Source organism: Pelobates fuscus, chromosome 12 (genome assembly GCF_036172605.1).
Source record: "Pelobates fuscus isolate aPelFus1 chromosome 12, aPelFus1.pri, whole genome shotgun sequence".
In the NCBI taxonomy this organism is placed as follows: Eukaryota; Metazoa; Chordata; class Amphibia; order Anura; family Pelobatidae; genus Pelobates; species Pelobates fuscus.
Window position 1 is genome coordinate 127,128,155 of NC_086328.1, and position 21,520 is coordinate 127,149,674.

At 38.7% G+C, this 21,520-nt stretch overlaps 1 protein-coding gene across 2 annotated transcripts in view; it reads left to right on the forward strand.

Annotated features, from left to right (window-relative positions):
- Positions 1-4,918, forward strand: part of FAR1 (fatty acyl-CoA reductase 1) — a 73,415-nt gene extending 68,497 nt beyond the window's left edge. For both annotated transcript variants that reach the window (XM_063438446.1, XM_063438447.1), the window contains exons 10-12: positions 1,261-1,390; positions 2,247-2,374; positions 4,201-4,918. In XM_063438446.1, the coding sequence (XP_063294516.1) occupies positions 1,261-1,390; positions 2,247-2,374; positions 4,201-4,363 (421 nt within the window). In that variant the 3' untranslated portion in view covers positions 4,364-4,918. The remainder of the gene's footprint in view (positions 1-1,260; positions 1,391-2,246; positions 2,375-4,200) is intronic.
- The last annotated feature ends 16,602 nt before the right edge of the window (positions 4,919-21,520 follow it).

Below are 21,520 nucleotides of genomic sequence, written 5' to 3' on the forward strand. Positions count from 1 at the left end.
GAGAGTGGAGTTAGTTAGGGCAAGTGAGATTTAAGATGGGTAAAAGGAGACTTTGGACTTTGGAGTTTGGTGGAGAAATGCTGGAGATCAAGGCTGTGGAGGTTTCTGCGCGATTGGAGAGTTGAGGGTGGCGAGTATGAGTAAAGGATGGGGCAGGAAGGATAGGTTGAAAGGTAGATTGAGGGGAGAGAAGGATGCCTACACCGCCGCCTTTACAGTTGAGTGTGGGAGAACTGTAGTCCACCAAAACATAAAGAAGCTGGAGTTGCGGTATCAGAGGGGGACAGCCGGGTCTCAGTGAGTGCTAGTAGTGTGAGGGAATTAGAGATGTATGGCTGTTGATTTAATATTGCTATTACTATAGCTCTCCCCTGCCAGCTAATGCAGGGCTGGCACTGTCCAAGCACAAGCCCTGCAATGTCTTCACGGATCAGAGATCTCCCTCCCCGGTTCGCAGGCACTGTGTAACATGCATGATTTTTTTTTGTCATTGATTTGACAAACTAAACAGAAAATTTTGGTTGGCCGTCTTAATAATATGTATTTTGTTATAGTTTATGTATCATGTAATATTTTTAGTTCGAGGTAAATGTTTTTCAGCTGGGATGTAAAACTCTAATTCATGTAAGAATGTGTTATTGATTCAACTATGCATCATGAGTTTGCTACTATAATCCTCATGCTTGCAGAGTGCTGGACATGACAGGCTATTACTGCTTCCTAATTACATCAACCGTATCGTTTGTTAATACCCGGAAAAGAGATTAACATTACAAAAAAAAGTGTCCGTACTGTTCAGTACACTTAGTCAAGTATAATTTCTAGAGTCCTTATCGTATGGTTATTAAAATGAATATTTCACGCTTTGCAAACAGATTGCTTACAAGCAAACTTTCTTTACTTTTATTTTGCTGAGGTCGGATTTAATTCTCTCCCAATTTTGCCTTAAACAATAACGGTCTAGTCAGAAACGGTATGGAGAATATGCAGGTATGCACTAACCATGCTTTTCATATGGTGTCTGCCTTCAGTACTGTACCTATGAACACACAATCAGTGCTAATGACAAGGAATCCTGGGTACCTGCGGCAGGAAATGGAACCCAGACAAGGCACTATATGCCAATTCTCTCAAATATATAGTCCCTTGGAGACAAGGGAAGTAAAGGAAAATGAGCTGCGTGCATGTTTGTTATAAGGTGCTTGTGACTGCAGGGATGCATTTTTGAATATGTAATAACCATTTTCTTGTTGGATCAAGGATGATGAAGACTATCACTCGTCTTCACAAAGCCATGATGCTTCTGGAATATTTTTCAAGTAACTCCTGGGTGTGGAACAACGAGAACACCAACATGCTCATGAGCCAACTGAGTATAGAAGACAAAAAGGTACTCACTCTTCCAACTGCATTGCTGTTCTAGAAAAAGAAAGAGGGGGAAAAAAACAACAATTTAAAGGGGCACAGAAGACCTGGTTCACCTCTCTTAATATGCATGATATAAGTTGACCCGTTATTGCTTTAAAACCATCTGTTTAAAACCTGCACAATACCACCATCCTCTTTGTTTTTAGCAAGAAACATACTGCTTAAGGCATGTGTGACTAGTATTGTGTATTCATGCACAGTTGGGGTTGCATTGAAGTCCTTGCACATTTCAAATTAGTGCATTTATTGTGGGACAGCTATAGAATGTATCGATCACATACATGCTCAGTCCTACTCCCATACGTGTGTATAGGAGAGTACTGATTGGTTGAAATTAAAACGTCATTTAAAACCTTCCATCCTTTTTATGATTGTTCCCCAAACAATCGAAAGACTCACATAAGTCCTTTCTTGTCACTTTCCTATTTACATTAAATTGAACAAGGGTGTAGGGGAAAATCATCCTTTTTTAATTTTGTTGAGGGGACACCAACACTTAATCATACCTCAATAACACACACATGCCCCCCAAAGCAGCAATGTCAACATTGGGTATTTATACAATATATGAAAAGACCCCAAACCACTTTAACTATGGCAAAACACTTATTCTGTGTTTTTTTTTGTGTATACTCCCATACCTTTCTGCAATGCTCCGGATATGGACATTCTGTAAGAAATGAGAAATAAATGTTGGGACTATTTGCTTAAATATTATGGAGCTATTCCTAATAGGATGTATGGATGTGTATTTGATAGTAGATATTTCTTTATTAAGATAAAGTACAGCTGTTTAAATAAAAAATATTTTTATGCAGGCCTTTAACTTTGATGTCAGACAGCTCCATTGGGCAGAATACATGGAAAACTATTGCATGGGGACCAAAAAATATGTTTTAAATGAGGAAATGTCCGGTCTCCCTGCGGCCAGGAAACACTTAAACAAGTAAGTCTGATTTCTGTCACCCGGCACCAAAAGCTGCATGGTTTAGCAAATGGTCTGTATTTAATGTATATTTATATTGTATCCAACATTTCTTTACATCTAACCATTTAACAACCCATTAAATGCTCGTAGTATGAAATAATGGACTGCTTGCATCAGAAGAAAACTGTCTGATATAGTCCACAGATTTTCCATAATTAAACCTATACAAGCCGTTACTCTGTAGCAACTGCAGGCAAGTACTATCCATAGTTACAAGGATATCTCGCTGAATAGCTTCTTCCACAGACTGTACTTGTAGTCAGGTAGGTCTAATTCCCTTCACTTGCATGTTTGTTACTGCTCTACTGGCTGTGTGGTGGCCAGTAAGGAAGATCTGAAAATAGCCCTGACTGGGATAGCCACTCTAAAGACAGACTAAAGCTCTAAGTTGGCTTACGTAAAATGTGGCCTTTATTAATCATTACTGAAATGCAAGCTTTCCATTGTAAGGAGCTATATTCAGGCTCTTTATTTGATGTTTGCGGTTCCTTCACAGTAGACTAGGTAGACAGTGATAAACCGCGCCCTATAAATTGAATATACAGTGCTGATAGTGCAAACAGAGGTATATATACTTATATATCTGATGACATCTGTGACTCCAAAGTATCTTGAAAAAAACAGAAAAAATATACACAAATAGTGCAATATGTAGCAGCAATATTTAATGTTAGGTAAAGTGCGCACTCACAATTAATTGAGCTCTCAGTAGCTCAATTAATTGTGAGTGCGCACTTTACACACTTTACCTAACATTACATATTGCACTATTTGTGTAAATTTTTTTCAAGATACTTTGGAGTCACAGATGTCATCAGATATATAAGTATAATATACCTCTGTTTGCACTATCAGCACTGTATAATTACTTTAAAGGGTGCGGTTTATCACTCTGTCTACCTATATTTGTTCTCTTCGTGAGATTTTTGGGAAGTCTCACAGATTCTCTGCTGCCCATTCCTTTTTTGCACTGTGTAGCGAGCGCTTATTTTCTGTTGTATCCATAACTTCACAGTAGACTGTCACACAGAGTTGATATATTTTACAGATACTTCTTGCTGGTTTTGAATTACAAAGCCTTTAATATGCTGTCAATACGCAGTTTGTTTTAAAGCTATTCAGTCATGACTGTATGGTTGCTAAGCTTCCTTTGCTTCATTCGGTATTGTGTTTGTAAGACCTGTTTAAAGCAAAATTAAACAAAAGATAGGAATCCAGCTGCTTCTATTATCTGACAGTGAAAATGATCATGGGTTGTTTAGATATACACTTCTAGGTTTAAATTTTATTCTTGGTACTACTGCTCTCAACAGGCGCTCAGTGATAGACTTCAAGTTGCAGCTGATGCTCTCAGCTCATCACTGGTAGCCAGGCAAACCTTGCTAGAGTGGATGAAGGCTGGGAGGAAGGAAGAAAGATGGCAGGGCTGGGCGCCCAACTTCAGGGTTAAACAGTTGGGGGGAAATGGTTTAATGCCTGAACGTAACATGACTGCCCGGATACTCCTACCCATTGACATAAAGTTGTTATAAGGGTAGGGAGGGGCTTAGAGTGTTAATTTATCGGTTTGATGTATAGAGGGATTCAATTTAAAAGGTCAGACAAATATAAGCTACGACCTTATTGATGTAGAAGGAACGATATAAGCCAATGAACTGTGCTTAATCTAAAACATACTGCCAAATAGTGAAGCATAGACTAGGTAGTGTTTTGCAATGTTTGTGCCATATGTCTTAAAACTTAGAAATCTAATTACATGCAAATGTTTTTTTTTTCCTCCACAGATTACGGAATATCCGTTATGGATTCAATACCATCCTTGTAGTCCTTATCTGGCGTGTGTTCATAGCCAGGTCACAGATGGCAAGGAATATCTGGTACTTTGTTGTTAGTCTGTGTTTCAAGTTTCTCTCCTACTTCCGGGCATCTAGCACCATGAGATATTGAGGACTGGAGGTTTTTTTTTCTTTCTTTTTTTTTTCTTTTGCATCTGGACATCTATGCACAGAGCAGCAACCTGCACAAAATCCGTCATATGTAACGTGTCCTTCACGTGTTGCGTACAGCCATTCTACTATCTAGGTCCAAATAACCAATTCTGTTTACATTGTATGACGTTTTCAAGTGTACCTTACAGATTAATCACACAAGTCAGATTGAAAAAGCATTAAACTGCTAAAAGGTTTATTAAAAAGAAATATATATACATATTTAGGCAGAGAATTTTAAATATTTTCACATCAAATTCATATTAAAATTCAACGTCACATTTCATCTTCAGTGCACAGCATTTATTGCCTTTAATGATTTGCACAGACTTCTTGCCTCCACTGTGGACCTCACTGATAAAGTCCTTCGTAAAGTTGCACTAAGCAGAGTGGACACTGTTTGAGTGTTACAGTTTGTGTTATGGCGTGTAAGTCTGAATAAGTGCTTATTTACTCATTTTCTTTGCCCCGTCCCTTTTCAGTCTTATTTATTTCATTTTTTATTTTATTTTATTTTTTTTAGTTTCTACCTAAACTTATTTTATTTTTTATTTTTTTTAGGTTCAATATTTTTTTTAATTCTATCTCAGTGTTAATTTTTATCCTTATCATTGTATCTTTAGCATACTTTTTTGTTTTTTTTTTCCTTCACTCTATTCTTTTCCTTTTTTGTTTCTCTAAGATTCCAACTCTTTTGCACTGAATTGAACAAACAAATCATACCAATTTTGACAATTTTTGTAGTTTTATATGTATGGGAATTAGAAGAATAATGCTGTTTGATCTGTATTTGTTACACAAATGTGAGCTATAACAAAGTAACGGTTAATATAACACATACTGTGGTTCATTGCTAAAAAAAAATATATATATATTTTTCTTTGTTTTTGTTTCTTTGAACAATTAAAGGGAGCCTGGAGAGCTTCTTACTTCTTTCACTTGCTTTATAGCACTGATTATGGTCTTCCCACAAATACAAATGTTTTTCTTCTTAATTGTTTTTTTTTTTTTTAATGTTGTATGTCCGTTATCTGGCAGAAAAAAAAATATTCACCCCGTGCCCCATTTTTATGTGTTAAATATTTGCATTTATAAACAAAAATAATTCCACCGATTATAAATGATAAAATTCAAGCAAATTTCAACTAGTAACATTAAAGGATTTAACTGTAAAACTTTATTTTCAGAAGGTTTAAAACTTTCGGTTGAAAGCCATTTCCATAGCATGTTCTTGATTAAATAAGGTTAACTAAACATATTGCAGTGTATATCTTATACAAGCTAATATTTAAGTTGCAAGTGTAAGATACATGCCGAAGATTGGGTACAACTCCTAAAAACGTGTTCCTACCTAAAAATGACATGTGCGCAATTGTTGTGTGATGCTAATCCATAAGGCACCTTTTTTCTGTAGGTGTGGATTTAATTTGTGAGAAAAATTCAAATGCTTCACTGTTGAAGCTAAGCGGTTTTCAGTAAAACTTCAAAGTTTCATAGGTCTTTTACTAAATTGTATAGCATTTAAATCTTTCAGCCAGGGTTAAGGACCGTGCCGAAGCGCGAGAAGCCCCAGGCTACTACTGAACATTCAATAAATTATACATTTTGGGACTTTTTGTCACTTGTTTTTTTTTTATTTACTTTATGCGTGGATCAAGGCTTAAAAAATTTCGCTAGAATTAGAGAGCAATGGCAAAACATTGTAAGCCCGGCAAGCCTTACACACTTTCTTCACTCACTCACAGTCATACACACATATCTCGTCACTGACACACAGACAATCGCTGTCCTCACTAACATAAATGCGTGACTTTGCATTTTTTTAAATATATATATATTATATGCATTAATTCAAAACACGTACATTCATATACACACACACACACACACACTTTGTGGTTTAATTATTCTATCCCCATTCCCCTCCATACACTTTAAATGGCAGCAAGGAAGGAGAGCGGGTGGAATGCTCACATCTCTATCCCTGATGTAGATAGTATGTTATCTCTGTATGGCATGATGGCAGTCAGGGTTGTCTATTCCCCTTGCTTTACTGAAGTTTATATTCATGTATTATGTCATCAGTTCTTGCAACTACTTTTAGTCAGGATGTAGCATAGGATGGAGAGTTGAGAGCAGTGTCTACTAAGACCATGGACAGTGCTGCAAACCCCTTTTATCTCTTCTTTGTTGATGGCAGTGAACCGCAGGGGAAGAGGAGTTAAGATAATTAAACCAATAATGACCTGGTATCTTATGATCTCTTCAGCCTGAGAGGAAGACAGATTTTTGGTAGCCTGATTACATTTTTGTTTCTCTGTGAACTGGTGCCTAGGATAAAGCCCTGGGTTAGATACTTATTGTGATATGATGGTCAAACTCATTGTTCAGAGAGGACCTATTGTCAGTCATGTTTTATTTTTTGCATAATAAAATTCTCAACAAAGTCTGTCTGTTTCTTCTTTTGTAATGTGCTCTGATGTCAAGGTCATGTTCCAAACGTTGGGACGATATTGCCGGTTTAGAGCTCTTACTCCTATTAAGCCAAAATCAGGATGTTGATTAAATTAAATAACAAACTTTCCTTTATTTCCCCTTTTCTCTCCATATTCACTAACTTCAATCATTAATAGCATGGCAGACAACCAACAGTCAATGTAATGTTAACCATTCTGATATCAAATAGGAAGTAAAGCCCATAATATCAAGTAATCTGTTTACGCCTGAAAATTTACATTTTAAATGAACACTCCATTGACATTTTTTCAAACTATTCAGTAGATATTCCCCCAAAGAAATTATGCATATATTCTTTCTGCAAGTTCTCTATGGGAAGCAACAGCTGCGATGGCTGCAGACCTGTTGCTCTGCACTCAAGTACAGTGTGCCTGCCAATTCGGTTTTCTCTGTGGAGCAAACCTCACTCAGACATTAATGGAGGTGTTACTTTACCCAACTTTAAAAGTTCTTACTTAAAAGAAATGTCAATTAAAAAAATGAGACTGCAGGCACTTTAAAGTACTTCAGCAAGCTGGAGTGACTAGTGTCTGTGTAGTACCTTTAAAAATATATAAAGCAAAACATTGATTTTGATAATGGCGAAATTTGAATATGCTTACAAGATGACCCTTTAAATGGTAAAGAATCTAGTAATATTTTGTAAGATGACCAAGCATAATTGTAACAAATTAACTTGTGGTTCCTTTCTATTTGTGGTAGCTGTGTGATTTCAAACCGGAAAGCAATTTCTTTTATAATCTGTAACAGATAATGAAAATCAGCTGCTTATTTTGTTCTCCATAAATGCAGAATATCTCCATCTCAAGACTATCTCAATCTCATCAGAACTGGCTAATCCCTAAATACTGACCGTTCATGTGTACTGGTTTGACAGCAGCGTCTTGCCAACTAGCAATCCATTTTGTTTGTGGTCCAACATATGGCAGAAGAACTCTTGACTGCTGTTACAGTTCCCTAATGGCCTGTTCTCTTTAGGTTGCACTTTTAGTGATTAGACACATTTGGCTGCCGAAGCACATGTCTGTTTACTTATGTCAAGCTGTATTCTGCTGACCTCCAATTAGCACTTTGATTTTAAGTGCTTGAATCATACTAATGAACACAGCCCGAGAGATTTGGATGTTTGCAAGGTCTATTTTAAGAAAACGGCTCAGTGGACAAAATCAGTGAGCAAGCAAAGGTTTCTCTGCTGCATTAAAATGTTTTTCATCATTTTCCTGAAATATTGTGCAGACAACCACCACTACGGTCATTGGATTGTGTCTTCAAACCAATAGCAACATTCAGCCGGTGCACAACAGTGCTATATTCGGCCTTCGTAGTGCTTATTAAATTTCTGACGGTCGGTCAATGCTTTGTTGACGAAACAGACTATTCTTCGACAATGACATTGAATTGTGGCCAACCCCAAGGCAGGTCATGGTCTGCAGATAAATACCACTGGCCAAATATTATATAGGTCACCCTCCTGGTGCCAAAACAGCTCTGATGCATCAAGATATGGACGTCACAAGACCTCGGAACGTGTCCTGTGGTTTCTGGCACCAATACATTAGCAGCAGATTCTTTAAGTCCTGCAATTTGCGCGGTGGGGCCTCCATGGATCAGATTTGATGTTCCAGCACATCCCACAAATGCTCAATCAGATTGAGATCTGGGGGATTTGTAGGCCAAGGCAACAACTCAAACTCTTTGTCATGTTCTTCAAACCGTTCCTGAACAATTTTTGCGGTATAGCAGGGTTAATTATCATGATGAAAGAGGACACTGTCATCCATTGCTGTGAAGAGGTGCACTTGGTCTGCAATAGTCCCTAGGTAGTTGGCACATGTCAAAGTAACTTCTTCATGAATGCCAAGACCAAAGGGTTACCAGCAGAGTATAACATTGCCTCTGCCAGCCTGCCTTCTTCACATAGTGCATCTTGCTGCCATTTCTTCCCCAGTTAAAAGATGCACACGCAACTGACCACCCACCTGATACAAAGGAACACTTGATTCATCAGACCAGGCAACCTCTTTCCCATTGTTCCATGCTCCAGTTCTGACACTGGCGTTCCCATTGAAGGCACTCTTGGTGGTGGACTGAAGTCATCATGGACACGCTGACCGGTACCTGGCTACTCCACCCCATACACCACAAACGGCGATGCACTGTGTTCTGACACCTTTTTTTTTTACCATGGCCAGAGTAAGGTTTTTAGCAAGTTGAGCCACAGTAGCTCTTCGGTGTGATCAGCTGGCTAGCCTTCGCTCCCCATGGGCATCAGTGAGCCTTGGGTGCCCCGTGACCTGAATGCCAGTTCACTGGTGGACCTTCTTTGCAGCACTTTATTAGACAGCCACTAGAGGTCACTTCCTGGGTTCTAGCACAGGTTTCCTGTGCTAGAGCGTCGCTGGACGTCCTCACGCTGTGTGAGGACCTCCAGCGTCGCTCAAAACCCCATAGGAAAGCATTGAAATGATTTTTCAATGCTTTCCTATGGGGAGACGTAATGCGCATGCGCGGAATTTCCGCGCATGCGCATTAGGTCTCCTCGGCCGGTGAGCGAGATCAGTCTCGCCCACCGGCCGACATAATCACTAGGAGGAGCGTCGCGGAGGCGGAGACAGCGGCGAGGGACATCGCCGCTGTCCCAGGTAAGTCACTGAAGGGGTTTTCACCCCTTCAGTAACCGGGGATTGGTGGGTGGGAGGGAGAGGGACCCTCCAGTGCCAGAAAAACGGATCGTTTTTCTGGCACTGAAGTTTCCCTTTAAGTGTTGTTTTATTCCTAACACTATAGTGTCCCTCTGCCTACATGCCCCTTCCTGTGGTCATGAAAAGGTTCAAGACACTTTTTTTCACTTGCATATTTACAGCACCAAGGTCCCTCTGCACTGGCTCGGTATTTAAGGGACCTAAGGCGCATGTATGGTGAGCACATTCGACTTAAACCCATAGGAAAGTATTGATTCAATGCTTTCTTATGGAGATTTTCAAGACGCTGGACATTCTCATGCAAAGTGTAAGGATGTCCAACATCTGTTCAGAGTTAAACTCTCTATCGAGGAAGCACCTCTAGTGGTTGTCTTAACCCTGCAATGTAAACGTTGTCTCCCTTTTAGATGGGTGCTCTTGGTGAGTTAGGCCTTCTTGCTTCTGTAGCAATTATTGATCCTGTCCTTTCTGCTCATTACAAACTTCCTTGTTCATGCACATAAAGAAGCATAGGTAATTCAAAATTACACAGGCTTCAAAAATACAACAAGCTCCCAAAATAATTTTCATAGAGTTTAATTAAGGACTTTCACCTGTCTCAAAATTCCCAGTCTGCTGTAATGAGCCAACAAGTTAAAGGACAACGGAGTTATGTTGTCACAGGATACTTTGGTCGGGCAGTGTTTTGAAAAGCAGTCTCTACGTTTTCTCTGCTTCTGTGCAGGAAGACCATAGACACTGTTTGTTTTCAAACACTGTCTGATCAAAGGGGCATTTATATGGTAGACTGATCCTCTCACATATTAAATGAGTTTCGCGTAAACATAAGAATACTTCATAATTACAGAAGTTTGAACTTTAAATTCTCACGACAAAAACTTCCACTTAATTAAAAAAAAAAAAAATTTTTTTTATCCCTTTCAATACTTGATGGAAGCATTATTATATTAAAAATATGTTTGGAGAATTTTTTCCAGTTTTCAATTTTGACCGAACTATGCCAATTCCCTTCTCAACTCTCCATAATTTCTAATATTGCGAATTAACTCCACCAATCTTTGATAATGGTGATTCTGACTGATCAATTTCCTGTCTGCCAACCTGTTAGATTTTGTTTGTGACTCCTAGGATTTTTTATTTATTTATTATACTTTTGCTCCTTGAAAGCCAGTCTTGTTGACGTGGGATATAGTCAGTTTCTCTTGGTGCACGATTGTGTTCTTGCTACCTCTGAACATTTAAATATTTCATTTGGAAAGAGAAACATATAGCATTTCACTATTGACCCGTGTTTAATTGAAGACAAAACCTATGCAATTTTAATAGCATGGCAGCACTTAACTTAATACAAGCTGCAGGATAGGTACACTTAAAACTGAAACGGGGGTGTTAGTTAATGAAGACCAAGAAAAGGCAGGAATTCTAAATAACTATTTCTCCTCCGTATATATTAAAGAAGAACCCATGGCAATAGATGTGCAAATGATTGCTACTAAAAACTTGCAGAATAATTGTAATTGGTTAACTCGACAATGTGCTGCAGCAACTAAAGAAAGTTAATATAAACAAAGCTCCAGGGCCTGACGGTATCCATCCACGTGTACTTAAGGAACTAAGTGTAGAAATAAGTGAACCTCTGTTTTTAATCTTTCAAGATTCTTTTCTTTCAGGAAGTGTTCCGGAGGATTGGAGGAAGGCAGATGTGGTTCCTATATTCAAAAAGGGTTCAAAATCCTTGCCTGGAAATTATAGACCTGTGAGCTTAACTTCTGTGGCTGGTAAAATATTTGAAAGATTATTAAGGGATAAAATTCAAGAATTCCTTGAGAAGAATATGGTTATCAGCAAAAATCAGCACGGTTTTATGAAGCACAGGTCATGTCAAACTAACTTGATTGCGTTCTACGAAGAAGTAAGTAGAAGTATAGATCAGGGTGTTGCAGTGGATGTGATCTATTTGGATTTTGCCAAGGCATTTGATACAGTTCCACACAAGATTAGTGTTCAAACTCAAGGAAATCGGTCTCGATGAAAATGCTTGTTCTTGGGTAGAACATTGGCTTAAAAACAGAATACAAAGAGTTGTCGTTAATGGTAAATTTTCAAGCTGGACAGAGGTGGCAAGTGGTGTCCCTCAGGGGTCTGTTCTGGGACCCCTTCTATTTAACATTTTTATAAATGATCTTGAAGACCGCATTGAAAGTCATGTTTCAGTGTTTGCAGATGACACAAAACTTTGTAAAATAATACAATGTGAGCAAGATATTACTTTGCTGCAGAAGGATTTAGATAGACTGGAGGACTGGGCACTCAAATGGCAGATGAAATTTAATGTTGAAAAATGCAAAGTTATGCACTTCGGCGTAAAGAATACACAAGCAACGTATACCCTTAATGGAAGTGAATTAGGGATAACAACACACGAAAAGGACTTGGGAATTGTTATAGACAACAAACTATGCAACAACGTGCAATGTCAATCAGCAGTGGCCAAGGCCAGTAAGGTATTGTCATGCATGAAAAAGGGCATTCATTCTCGGGACGAGAATATCATTTTGCCTCTCTATAAATCACTGGTAAGACCACATATTGAATATGCTGTGCAATTTTGGGCACCTGTTCTAAAGAAGGATATCATGGCACTAGAAAAAGTGCAGAGGCGGGCTACAAAATTAATAAAAGGAATGGTGTCAGGGTACCTGCGGTCTCTACCTCCGAAAGAGGTAGAGACTTAGCTGTTCCTCCATCCAGACGGCCTGATGGCTCCCTTTCCCACGGTCTATCCGGTCATGCAAGGCCGGCCGCGAGGGAGTGACTGCCTTTTACAGCATCTAGGCAGGAAGTTGTCATCAGGACACCTCTCCGGAACGACCTGTCACTCAATTGCTGCAGGACCAATCAGGACGCCTCGGAGGCGTGGTTACTGCTCTGAACAGGGTATTTAACAGAGCTTCTTTCATTAGCTCATTGCCCTGTCGTGGTTCTAGCTTGTTCTAGTCACTCAGTGCTTGTGTATTCTATTATCCCTTTTGGTTTTGACCCGGCTTGTTTACCTTACTCTGCTTATCTCTGTTACCCTTGATTCGGCTTGTCTCTCGCTTACCTGTCTTCTGTTACCCTCGACCTCGGCTTGTCTTTGACCATTCTATACTGTACTACTTACGTTAGTCCGGCCATTCTAAGGTCCGGTATACGTATCTGGCTACTGTTTGTACTCTGCGTGTTGGATCCCTGTCCCGATCCTGACAAATGGAACATATCAGCTATGAAGAAAGGTTAACAAATTTAAACCTATTTAGTTTAGAAAAACGTCGCCTGAGAGGGGATATGATAACATTATACAAATATATTCGGGGCCAATACAAACCAGTGTGTGGAAATCTATTCACAAACCGGACTTTACATAGGACACGAGGCCATGCGTTTAGACTGGAAGAAGATTTCGTCTAAGGCAAAGGAAAGGTTTTTTTACTGTAAGAACAATAAGGATATGGAATTCATTGCCGGAAGAGGTGGTTTTGTCAGAGTCTATACAGATGTTTAAATTGCAATTGGATAAATACTTGCAAAAACATAACATACAGGGATACAATTTCTAATTAGTGGGGTAATAGCTGCTTGATCCAAGGAGACATCTGACTGCTATTTTGGGGTCAAGAAGGAATTTTTTCCTAGTTTGTTGCAAAATTGGAAGCGCTTCAGACTGGGTTTTTTGCCTTCTTTTGGATCAACAGCAAAAGCATATGTGAGGAAGGCTGAACTTGATGGACGCAAGTCTCTTTTCAGCTATGTAACCATGTATACCAAGCTGAGGGTCCGATACTAGCACTGGGTTCTGAGTATTGTGTGGCTACTGATAAATTTAAATAACAGAAATTCTAAAATGCAAAGCCTTAAAACCCACATGGACAAGCACTACAAGAGGACTTCTTGGGTACATATAAACATTGTGTTCCCTCTTGCCCCACAACCCTTACAAAGAAAAGGAAAAACAACTTTTGTTTACAACACACAAAAAAACTTCATTTGTTCCTCCACCCATGCTAGAAGACATGAAAGTACTAAATAAATGTGTAAATTGGTCAGACTTGTGCAAAGTTAATCAAAAGTATATAATGCATCTAAATAAATAAGCTAAATTAAAAGCATGCTACATATTTGATGTCTGTATTATGGTTCGGACTCTTTGGTGCTGCTAAATACCAAAAACACAGGTTTCAAATTCACTTTTGCTTGTGCCCAGATGGGTCAGTGTTTTATTATGGTGTTAAAGTACACAAACTATAGTGCTCATTTATTCATCTCTGTTACAAAGGTGCTTAGGCAAGTCATTGCCTATGGACAAGTTGTTGTACAACATTTGCAATGGTAAAGTTTCCCTCCTGCAAGAAGAATCTGGAAGCAGTGCTGTGGGTGCACAATGGTACCCTAGTAATAATTAGCTAACATTTATAAAATTAATTCTGAAATTACTCTGGGAAGGTGCCTGGACTCTCCTCGCACAATTCACAGTGTATGTTGATGTTTGGACTGTTCCATTAAATTTACAACTGTTTTTAAATATCTTTAAATGAAAAAGGGAAAAATAAAGATTTCAAAATTGACTACAGAGCAGCAAAATAACTGAACACATTTGGGGGAGCCAGAACCATCCTCTGGAAATGCAGTTTACATTTATAATCACTAAATAATTTATGACAATTTTCCATTGATATGTAGGTTTTTAAATGATGAAACGCAACAGAGTTGAAGAGAGGCAAAAGTCAGTGCCTACATTTGGAGATGCCCTGCTTCATGTTTAAAAAGAAACATACTCAAAAAATACAGGATGTATCAAAGTAGGGAAACTTTCATAAATCAAGATAGACTTGCACCTCCGTGTACAACCTAAAATGAATAGCAAATTAAATCAGCACATCTGTGACCCTCACAACGATGCAATTTACGATAGTATTACACAGAAACCAATACATTGGGGATCCTGAAAAAGCATGACTTAAAAGACCCACAATGCCTGTTATCTCTTGGTGGACAGTCTTACTCTTGACAGTGAGTGAGTTTGAGAAGTGCTTCACACGATTGGATAAATAATTTCCTAGGAATACAATGCCAATGACAGGACCTGGTGAATCATTTCTGCCACCTCCTCCCATTTGTCCCGTATTCCAAACACAGAGCTAAACACCTTGAAAGATGATGAAATTCGTTTCCGTTACTCCTTCAACCATCAGATCTAAACATACCAGATCTTTTATGAGAAATTGTGGAAAATAAAGTAGAGAAGTGGATTTCCTACCATGTAGTTTTTTTTTATGGGTTTTGTTTTTTTTTCCTTTCACTAGTGAACACTATTCCATTACACTCAATCTAAGATAAAAGATTTTCGTTTTCCAAACTAGATTGAGCAATAGGAGGTGATTCGTCAAAACCATGACTTCAGGCAAACCTATCCTCTAGCGGCTGGTCAAACCTATACATTGTTTCTGGATACATTTTGAATTATTCATCTTTATGAAAATGTTCTGTAACTTAAGCTTTCTTGGATATGCTCGGGACTTGGAAAATATTTCCCCTGTTGTATTTTAGAACAACAGAGTCAAACGGAGAGATTTAGAAAAGCATTCCGTAAAAAAGTGGGGCCGTCACTAATAAAACCAGTGGAACCTGTAGGCACTTTCCATTGGTGACTCGTCCCCTCTTTGCACCACTTTACGGAACTTAATTCTGTTAAATCTTTCCTGTAATCTCCTCTGCTTCAGCCATTATGTTTTAGATTTACTGGTGTTTCTTTTATTATGACCCTGATTGATTTATATGCCATCAATGAAGTCATCTTCTCTGTAATTTGAGCTAAGGATGAATTTAGTTTGACAGATGGAAGCAAAAAAAACCTTTGGGTTTGACAAATCACCCTGCCGTGTAAAACTCCATCCGCCTCCGCCCTTCCGTGCTTTGAGGGAATGCCATGTTTTTGCCAACATAACTTATTTTATTTTTTTTCCATTTATGTGGAAAAGTCCTGCTTTTGTACTACTTTATGTGGAATTACACCCCGAACAAACCAGTGTCACAATAAAAGCAACAATTATTCGACATCTGTAACTGTTTTATTGGAAAATATCTGTCAAGCTCGCAGATGAATGTCCTCCGGTTGAATGGATTATTTGTCTCATATTGCCCATTTAAGTGATGATTATCCCAGAGATGTGCAAGCATTGTGGAAGGAACACTGTGAACGTTCAAGCAACGTGTTGAAGGAACAGACTTTTTCATTAGTTTCTCGACTGCATTGCAGACTTAGATGAAGTTCACGTACATGGAACAAAACCCGAATGCTCCGTAAAATATATTCACAGTTAAGCAAGTATTAGAGTACGATTTATAATCTAAATAGAGACACATTTTCTTATTATACAAATGTAATTTGGCTGGCTGGATGGATCTACTAAAAAGGTCACCCACATACCTCCCAACATTTCAAATGGGCAAAGAGGGACACTTTAATTTTAAGAGCGTGGCATAGGGTGGGCCTTTCTGGGAAATTTATGGTCACTTATTAGTAACAATTTATGTGAATTAAAATGTAATTTAGAACAATAGCAATATTACATAGACTGAGTTCTAAACACATTCATTGTAGTTTAGACACATTACTGGGAGTATTATTGCTGTGAAGCTGTTATACACTCAGCCATACCAACAATATGGAGTTCGTAGAAAAGATGGTTATTAGATTAGAAAAGAGAGACAGAGCCGGACCGCTCATTTTATAATCTGAATCTCTCCTATTATGGAGTGTTTTTATTTTATTAGAATACAGTTATTGATTGAACCAGCATAGGTTTAATGGACTGGAAGTTGCATCGCAGGATGCCGCAGACTCAAACTCTTAAACCGCCATATCCACAAATACCTCTAAGGGGAAAGTAAATTTACTGTGTCCTGACACAAATTGGATCCTTTTCCTCACATATCAGGGTTTTTCAGTAAACCTTTTGCTCTTTCTTCAATCAACATCAAATTGTGAAAAATTCTAAACAGAATTGCAAAATTCAGGTAAAATTAGCCAAGCTGTGACTATATCTGATGATGCAGATTTTTTTCCAATCCACCATTGTTTTGCCAAAATGTTGCAATTCCGTGTAAAATGTCACCATGTTTAGTGTATAGCTATTAACCCCCCCATTTTTATATGTTTTGGGAGGAGCTAAATAATGAGAATTTGTGCGGTAACGTTCTTAAATTGGAGCCATAAACAATAAACGTTTTTTCTTCTTACGGTATTGCTCTCCTTGAAGGATTTTGTCACACAGCTGTTCACTACACTGAGCTCCAAATTTCTCTTACTCTGATAAAAAGTACCCGCTTGCCACTAGCACCCTGCACTAAGCAGCCTGAGAACGACTTACTTGTAAAGGAGCCATGAAGGCACCATAGCCACTACAGCTATGAACTAATTGAAGTGGTTATGGTGCTTTGTCCGCATATCTGCTAAATGGTTTGCTCATAGCTTAGCCGAGATACGCGATCCCAAATTATGATATGGCAAAGATATGGTCAGAGCTGTACCAGTTCACACCAAGCATTGGGGGCAGTGATTGGCAGAGAAACTCAACTGACATTTTTAGCCTATCATTGCCCGCTATCCATGGCATAGCCCCACATCTGACATTGTCATTGGGACCTGGAACGCAGGCTGCTGGGGACTGGGTATCTCTGCTAAATGGTGAGTAAACTGCTTAGCAGAGCATGGACTCCAGGCACCATCACCACTTCAATCAGTTATAGTACCTACATTGTCCCTTTAAAATGATATTCACCCAGAACTGTCTGAATTGCCATACAACCCACCCCATTCCAACCTTTTTACACAATGCTGAGTTACTGCTGCTCTCTAAAACGTAGTGTTAGGGCAGAACTGCATTATTATGAAAACAATAAAGAGATTATTGTTCGACCTTCGTATGTAAGGAATGAAAGCTATTTGCTGAGCAAGACCTTTTAAAACAAAACCAAATAGTGGTAAAGTTCATTTAGAAATATCACAGGAAGGGATGGGTTGGTAGGATCTGAATTAAAATCTTTCCTTTTATTCTCTGTTGGTATATGTGATTGTTATATAGATACAAAATCCACAAGGTATAACTAATGTCCTTTTTACCAGTAAAATCACTCTGCTAGCATTAACGTTTCAGTCTGTGCTGCTCTGTTTGGGAAGAATTGGCCAAAATCTCTACCCTTCACTTAAGTTCCATTATCATCATGTTTTCCAGCTGAGCTTTGTAAGATCTCTGGAACTGTCTGCCACCATAATATTACATTATTAAAACATCAAAAATCCAACACCGTGGTTGCTTACTAGCAATTCCCTCTGTTAATGTTTCTCTTGATCAGATTCCAAACGTTAGGTGTAACTTGTTCCATCTCAAAGATTTAATGTTTTTGTTTTTTTTATCCTTTCCTAGGAAATGAGAGCCCAGAGCAGCTATGTTGAAGTTGGGGCATTATCCAAGATGACTTACATTTCTTGCCAAACAATTTAACTATGAAGAGTTCCCTAGCAGCCGTGCAGCTAGGGATTCCTTAATGTAGTGATGGTTGACTGAGTATCATAGGAAACATAGTCTGCTAAAGATTAGTGAACAATGGAGTTGGATGATACAAAGAAAGAATTCACAAAATTTTGGGTGGTTACCATAGTGAGATGATTTGGCGTACGTTGTGACAGCTTCTACTGGAAAAAAATAACAAATTGGCAAATAATGCGACAGAAGAAATTCTTGAGTTGGTATGGCTTATTTTTATTAAAAAATTTTTTTTTTAATTAATATGTAAATTATTACTTAGCCCTGCATCATAAGAACATTCCCATATCTCCTTGAAATTGACCAGCCGTGATTTCTAGGACATTTTAAATGCTCTCTCAAGTCTACATTAATTATTAAAGATGAACGGTCACGTTTGTCAAACAAACATGGTCACAACGCGAGTCAGTGAGGAAGTGGCATAGGTTGCAGAAAGTAGAAACACTCAGGGCTTCTCTAAGAGGCTTCTGGAAGATGTGGGCAATTTGCACACAGCGGAAATATGAGTCCTGGATTGTGTGTCTAAAGGATACAGGAGCCTGTAACAGAATCCTGCGTTACTTTAGTACTTGGAGAGGACACCAGGCCAGCCTCTTTCCCACCGACTATGGGCCGTGGAATGCGTTTCTGTTTTGGGGAGGCATGTGTATGGGTGCCATTTGGACTGCTTTACCCCCTGGCTTGGATTTTCCATTGTTGCAAGGTTGGGATACTCTTCTTTTAAAAAGAGATTTTTTTTTGACTTGTGATGACTCTCCATTGCCCTCTGTTGGTGAAAATTGATTGTATAATTGCAGTATGCAAGTTAGGAAAGTGCAAAAAAATGAGCTGTATATGTATATCTGTGTATTTCTCTAGTTTGGAAAGTTGTGATTGTATTATATTTTTGAAGCGGTATTATGATGTTTGTTTTTCAAGTTATGCATGTTTATATTTTTATGGTTTTCACCACATGCTTAAGGACAAGTTGGCAAAGGCGTGTTCAAAATAAAGTATAGTGTGTTCGTTTCCTGGTTGGTTCATTCAGGGATCTAAGCAACTGAGTGTTCTGAACCTGTTGATTGGTGGGCTGGTTGCTTGCTCCCTGGATCCTGGAACAAGTCAAGGTAGTAGCAGATCACAGTGCTTGCAGAGGTGTGGATACCTGCCTGGGAGAAGAGAGCTGCAGCCTGGTTGAGTGGAAGAGGTCCTGAGAGACCCCAGTCAAGCTTTGGCGACTGGGTCTGAATCCCCAGACGTGGCAGAGGTACTCTGACAGAGTACAGGAGTTCCGTCACAGAGGACATTGTATTAGTATGCATAGCTGGCACATGCTCAGACAGGACCATAATAGAAGCAAGGCATGTATGGGTTGTGGAATCTTGAAGGTGCCCATAAAATAAAGTGACTTTGGAATTATGGGATGCAGTGGAAGTGAGATATGCTTAACCCCTTAAGGACCAAACTTCTGGAATAAAAGGGAATCTTGACATGTCACACATGTCATGTGTCCTTAAGGGGTTAAAGGATCACTATGGGGTCTGGAACACAAACATGTATTCCTGACCCTATATTGTAAAAACCATCTAGCCCCTTATGCCTCCATAAATATAGTAAAATCTTATTGTATTCAAGCCTGAAGCTGTAACTCTGCATGCTGTTTGCCTCAGAAAAACAAGCAGTCTGCTGGCATCAGCAGAAGAGGTAGCATGATCCAATCACAATGCTTCTTCATAGGATTGGCTGAGACTGACAAAGAGGCAGATCAGGGGCAGATACAAAAAGATAAGTCCTGCGCTCACTCCCATCACTCCTGGGCAGCAACAACGACCACAGTACACATCAGCCCCAATTTATAGTAAAAACCAAAGGAAAAAAGTTATCTGCGCCTTTGAAATTTGATTTAGAGTGTAAACGTCTTTCCCTCCCACAGGTAGCAGACATTTAGCCCCATTATGCATCTTAGCTGGTAAATGTGTATAGACATTCCAACCAACATAACTCCTTACACTCTGTGTAAAATGTATGGTGAAAGGAGGGCGCTATTTGTATCTACCTTTGTTCCCAATAGCAACAGTGATTTGACATGCTGCCTGCATTCTGCAGCTATAGGCTCGTGTTCCCTCTCTGATACTGTAGGTACGGCAAAACTTTCCCTCTGACCAGTACAAGATCTTGTATGCATGTGCTTGCCATATAACATCTAAACCATGTATACAGTCTCTATTCATGTGCAGGTGTGAGTAGCTTCATACATTAAAAATCATACTATATATTTAAATTCGTATATATATATATTTTTTTTCCATGTTTCTTTTCTGACGAGTGAAAACTCTTAATCAGCTGAATCTGATATACTGAAAAGAAAGGGAACCTTAGAATAGACAATGAACATTCATCCGCTCTGATCTCCGATTATTCTGTGGATTTGCAGTATACAGGGGAGCTGACGTGTCATTTTTTATTTATTTGTCATTTTTTTTTACTTTTTATGTGCTATCTAAATAGTATGACGGAAAAAAGAGAAGGATCAGTATCCAACCTAAAATATATGTTTAATATTTTGCTTGCATACTTTGTATCTACCCTTTTCCTATGCTTAAAATAATTTTTTTTTTTTTTTTTTTTTTTGTTTCACAGTCCTTTGCTCGTATATTGTGTGAATCTATTGGTTTGTTTTTGTTGTTGTTGGTTTTTTTATGGAATGACAAAATAATAGAATTTGTTCTCAGTCTAGACTAGACCGTATTGTGGCCACATTGTGTTTTTGCTGCCACCTGGTGGGTCGACCAGACACTTGTGGCATTGTCACATTATGAAGTACCGTAATCACATTAAGTAATTAATATTCACAACAAAGATATGTAATGTGTAATTTTCAGTTTTGCATGAATGCTATGATTATTCACTTACATTTTTATATGACGTTCTCTTCTTACATATGTGTCTTTAAATGTGTACATGCTTTTTTATTTATATTCTGCAGTGCTGTACAATGGGTGGACTAACAAACATGTAATTGTAACCAGACAAATGGACGCACAGGAACAGAGGGGTTGTGGGCCCTGTTCAATGAGCTTACATGAAAGAGGTAGTGTGGTATAGTGACACAAAGGGTATAAGTAGGGGTAATGAAATAGGTTGCTAGAAAGTATTCAATATTTTTGACAGTTGTAGGAGAGGAGTCGTGGGGGGTGGGGGGTGGGGGGATGAAAATCCGCTAACAGTTTAAATGATATGCTTTCCTGAAGAAGTGAGTTTTCAATGATTTTTGGAAGGAGTGGAGACTGGGTGAGCATCTAACGGAGAAGGGAAGTGAGTTCCACATAAAAG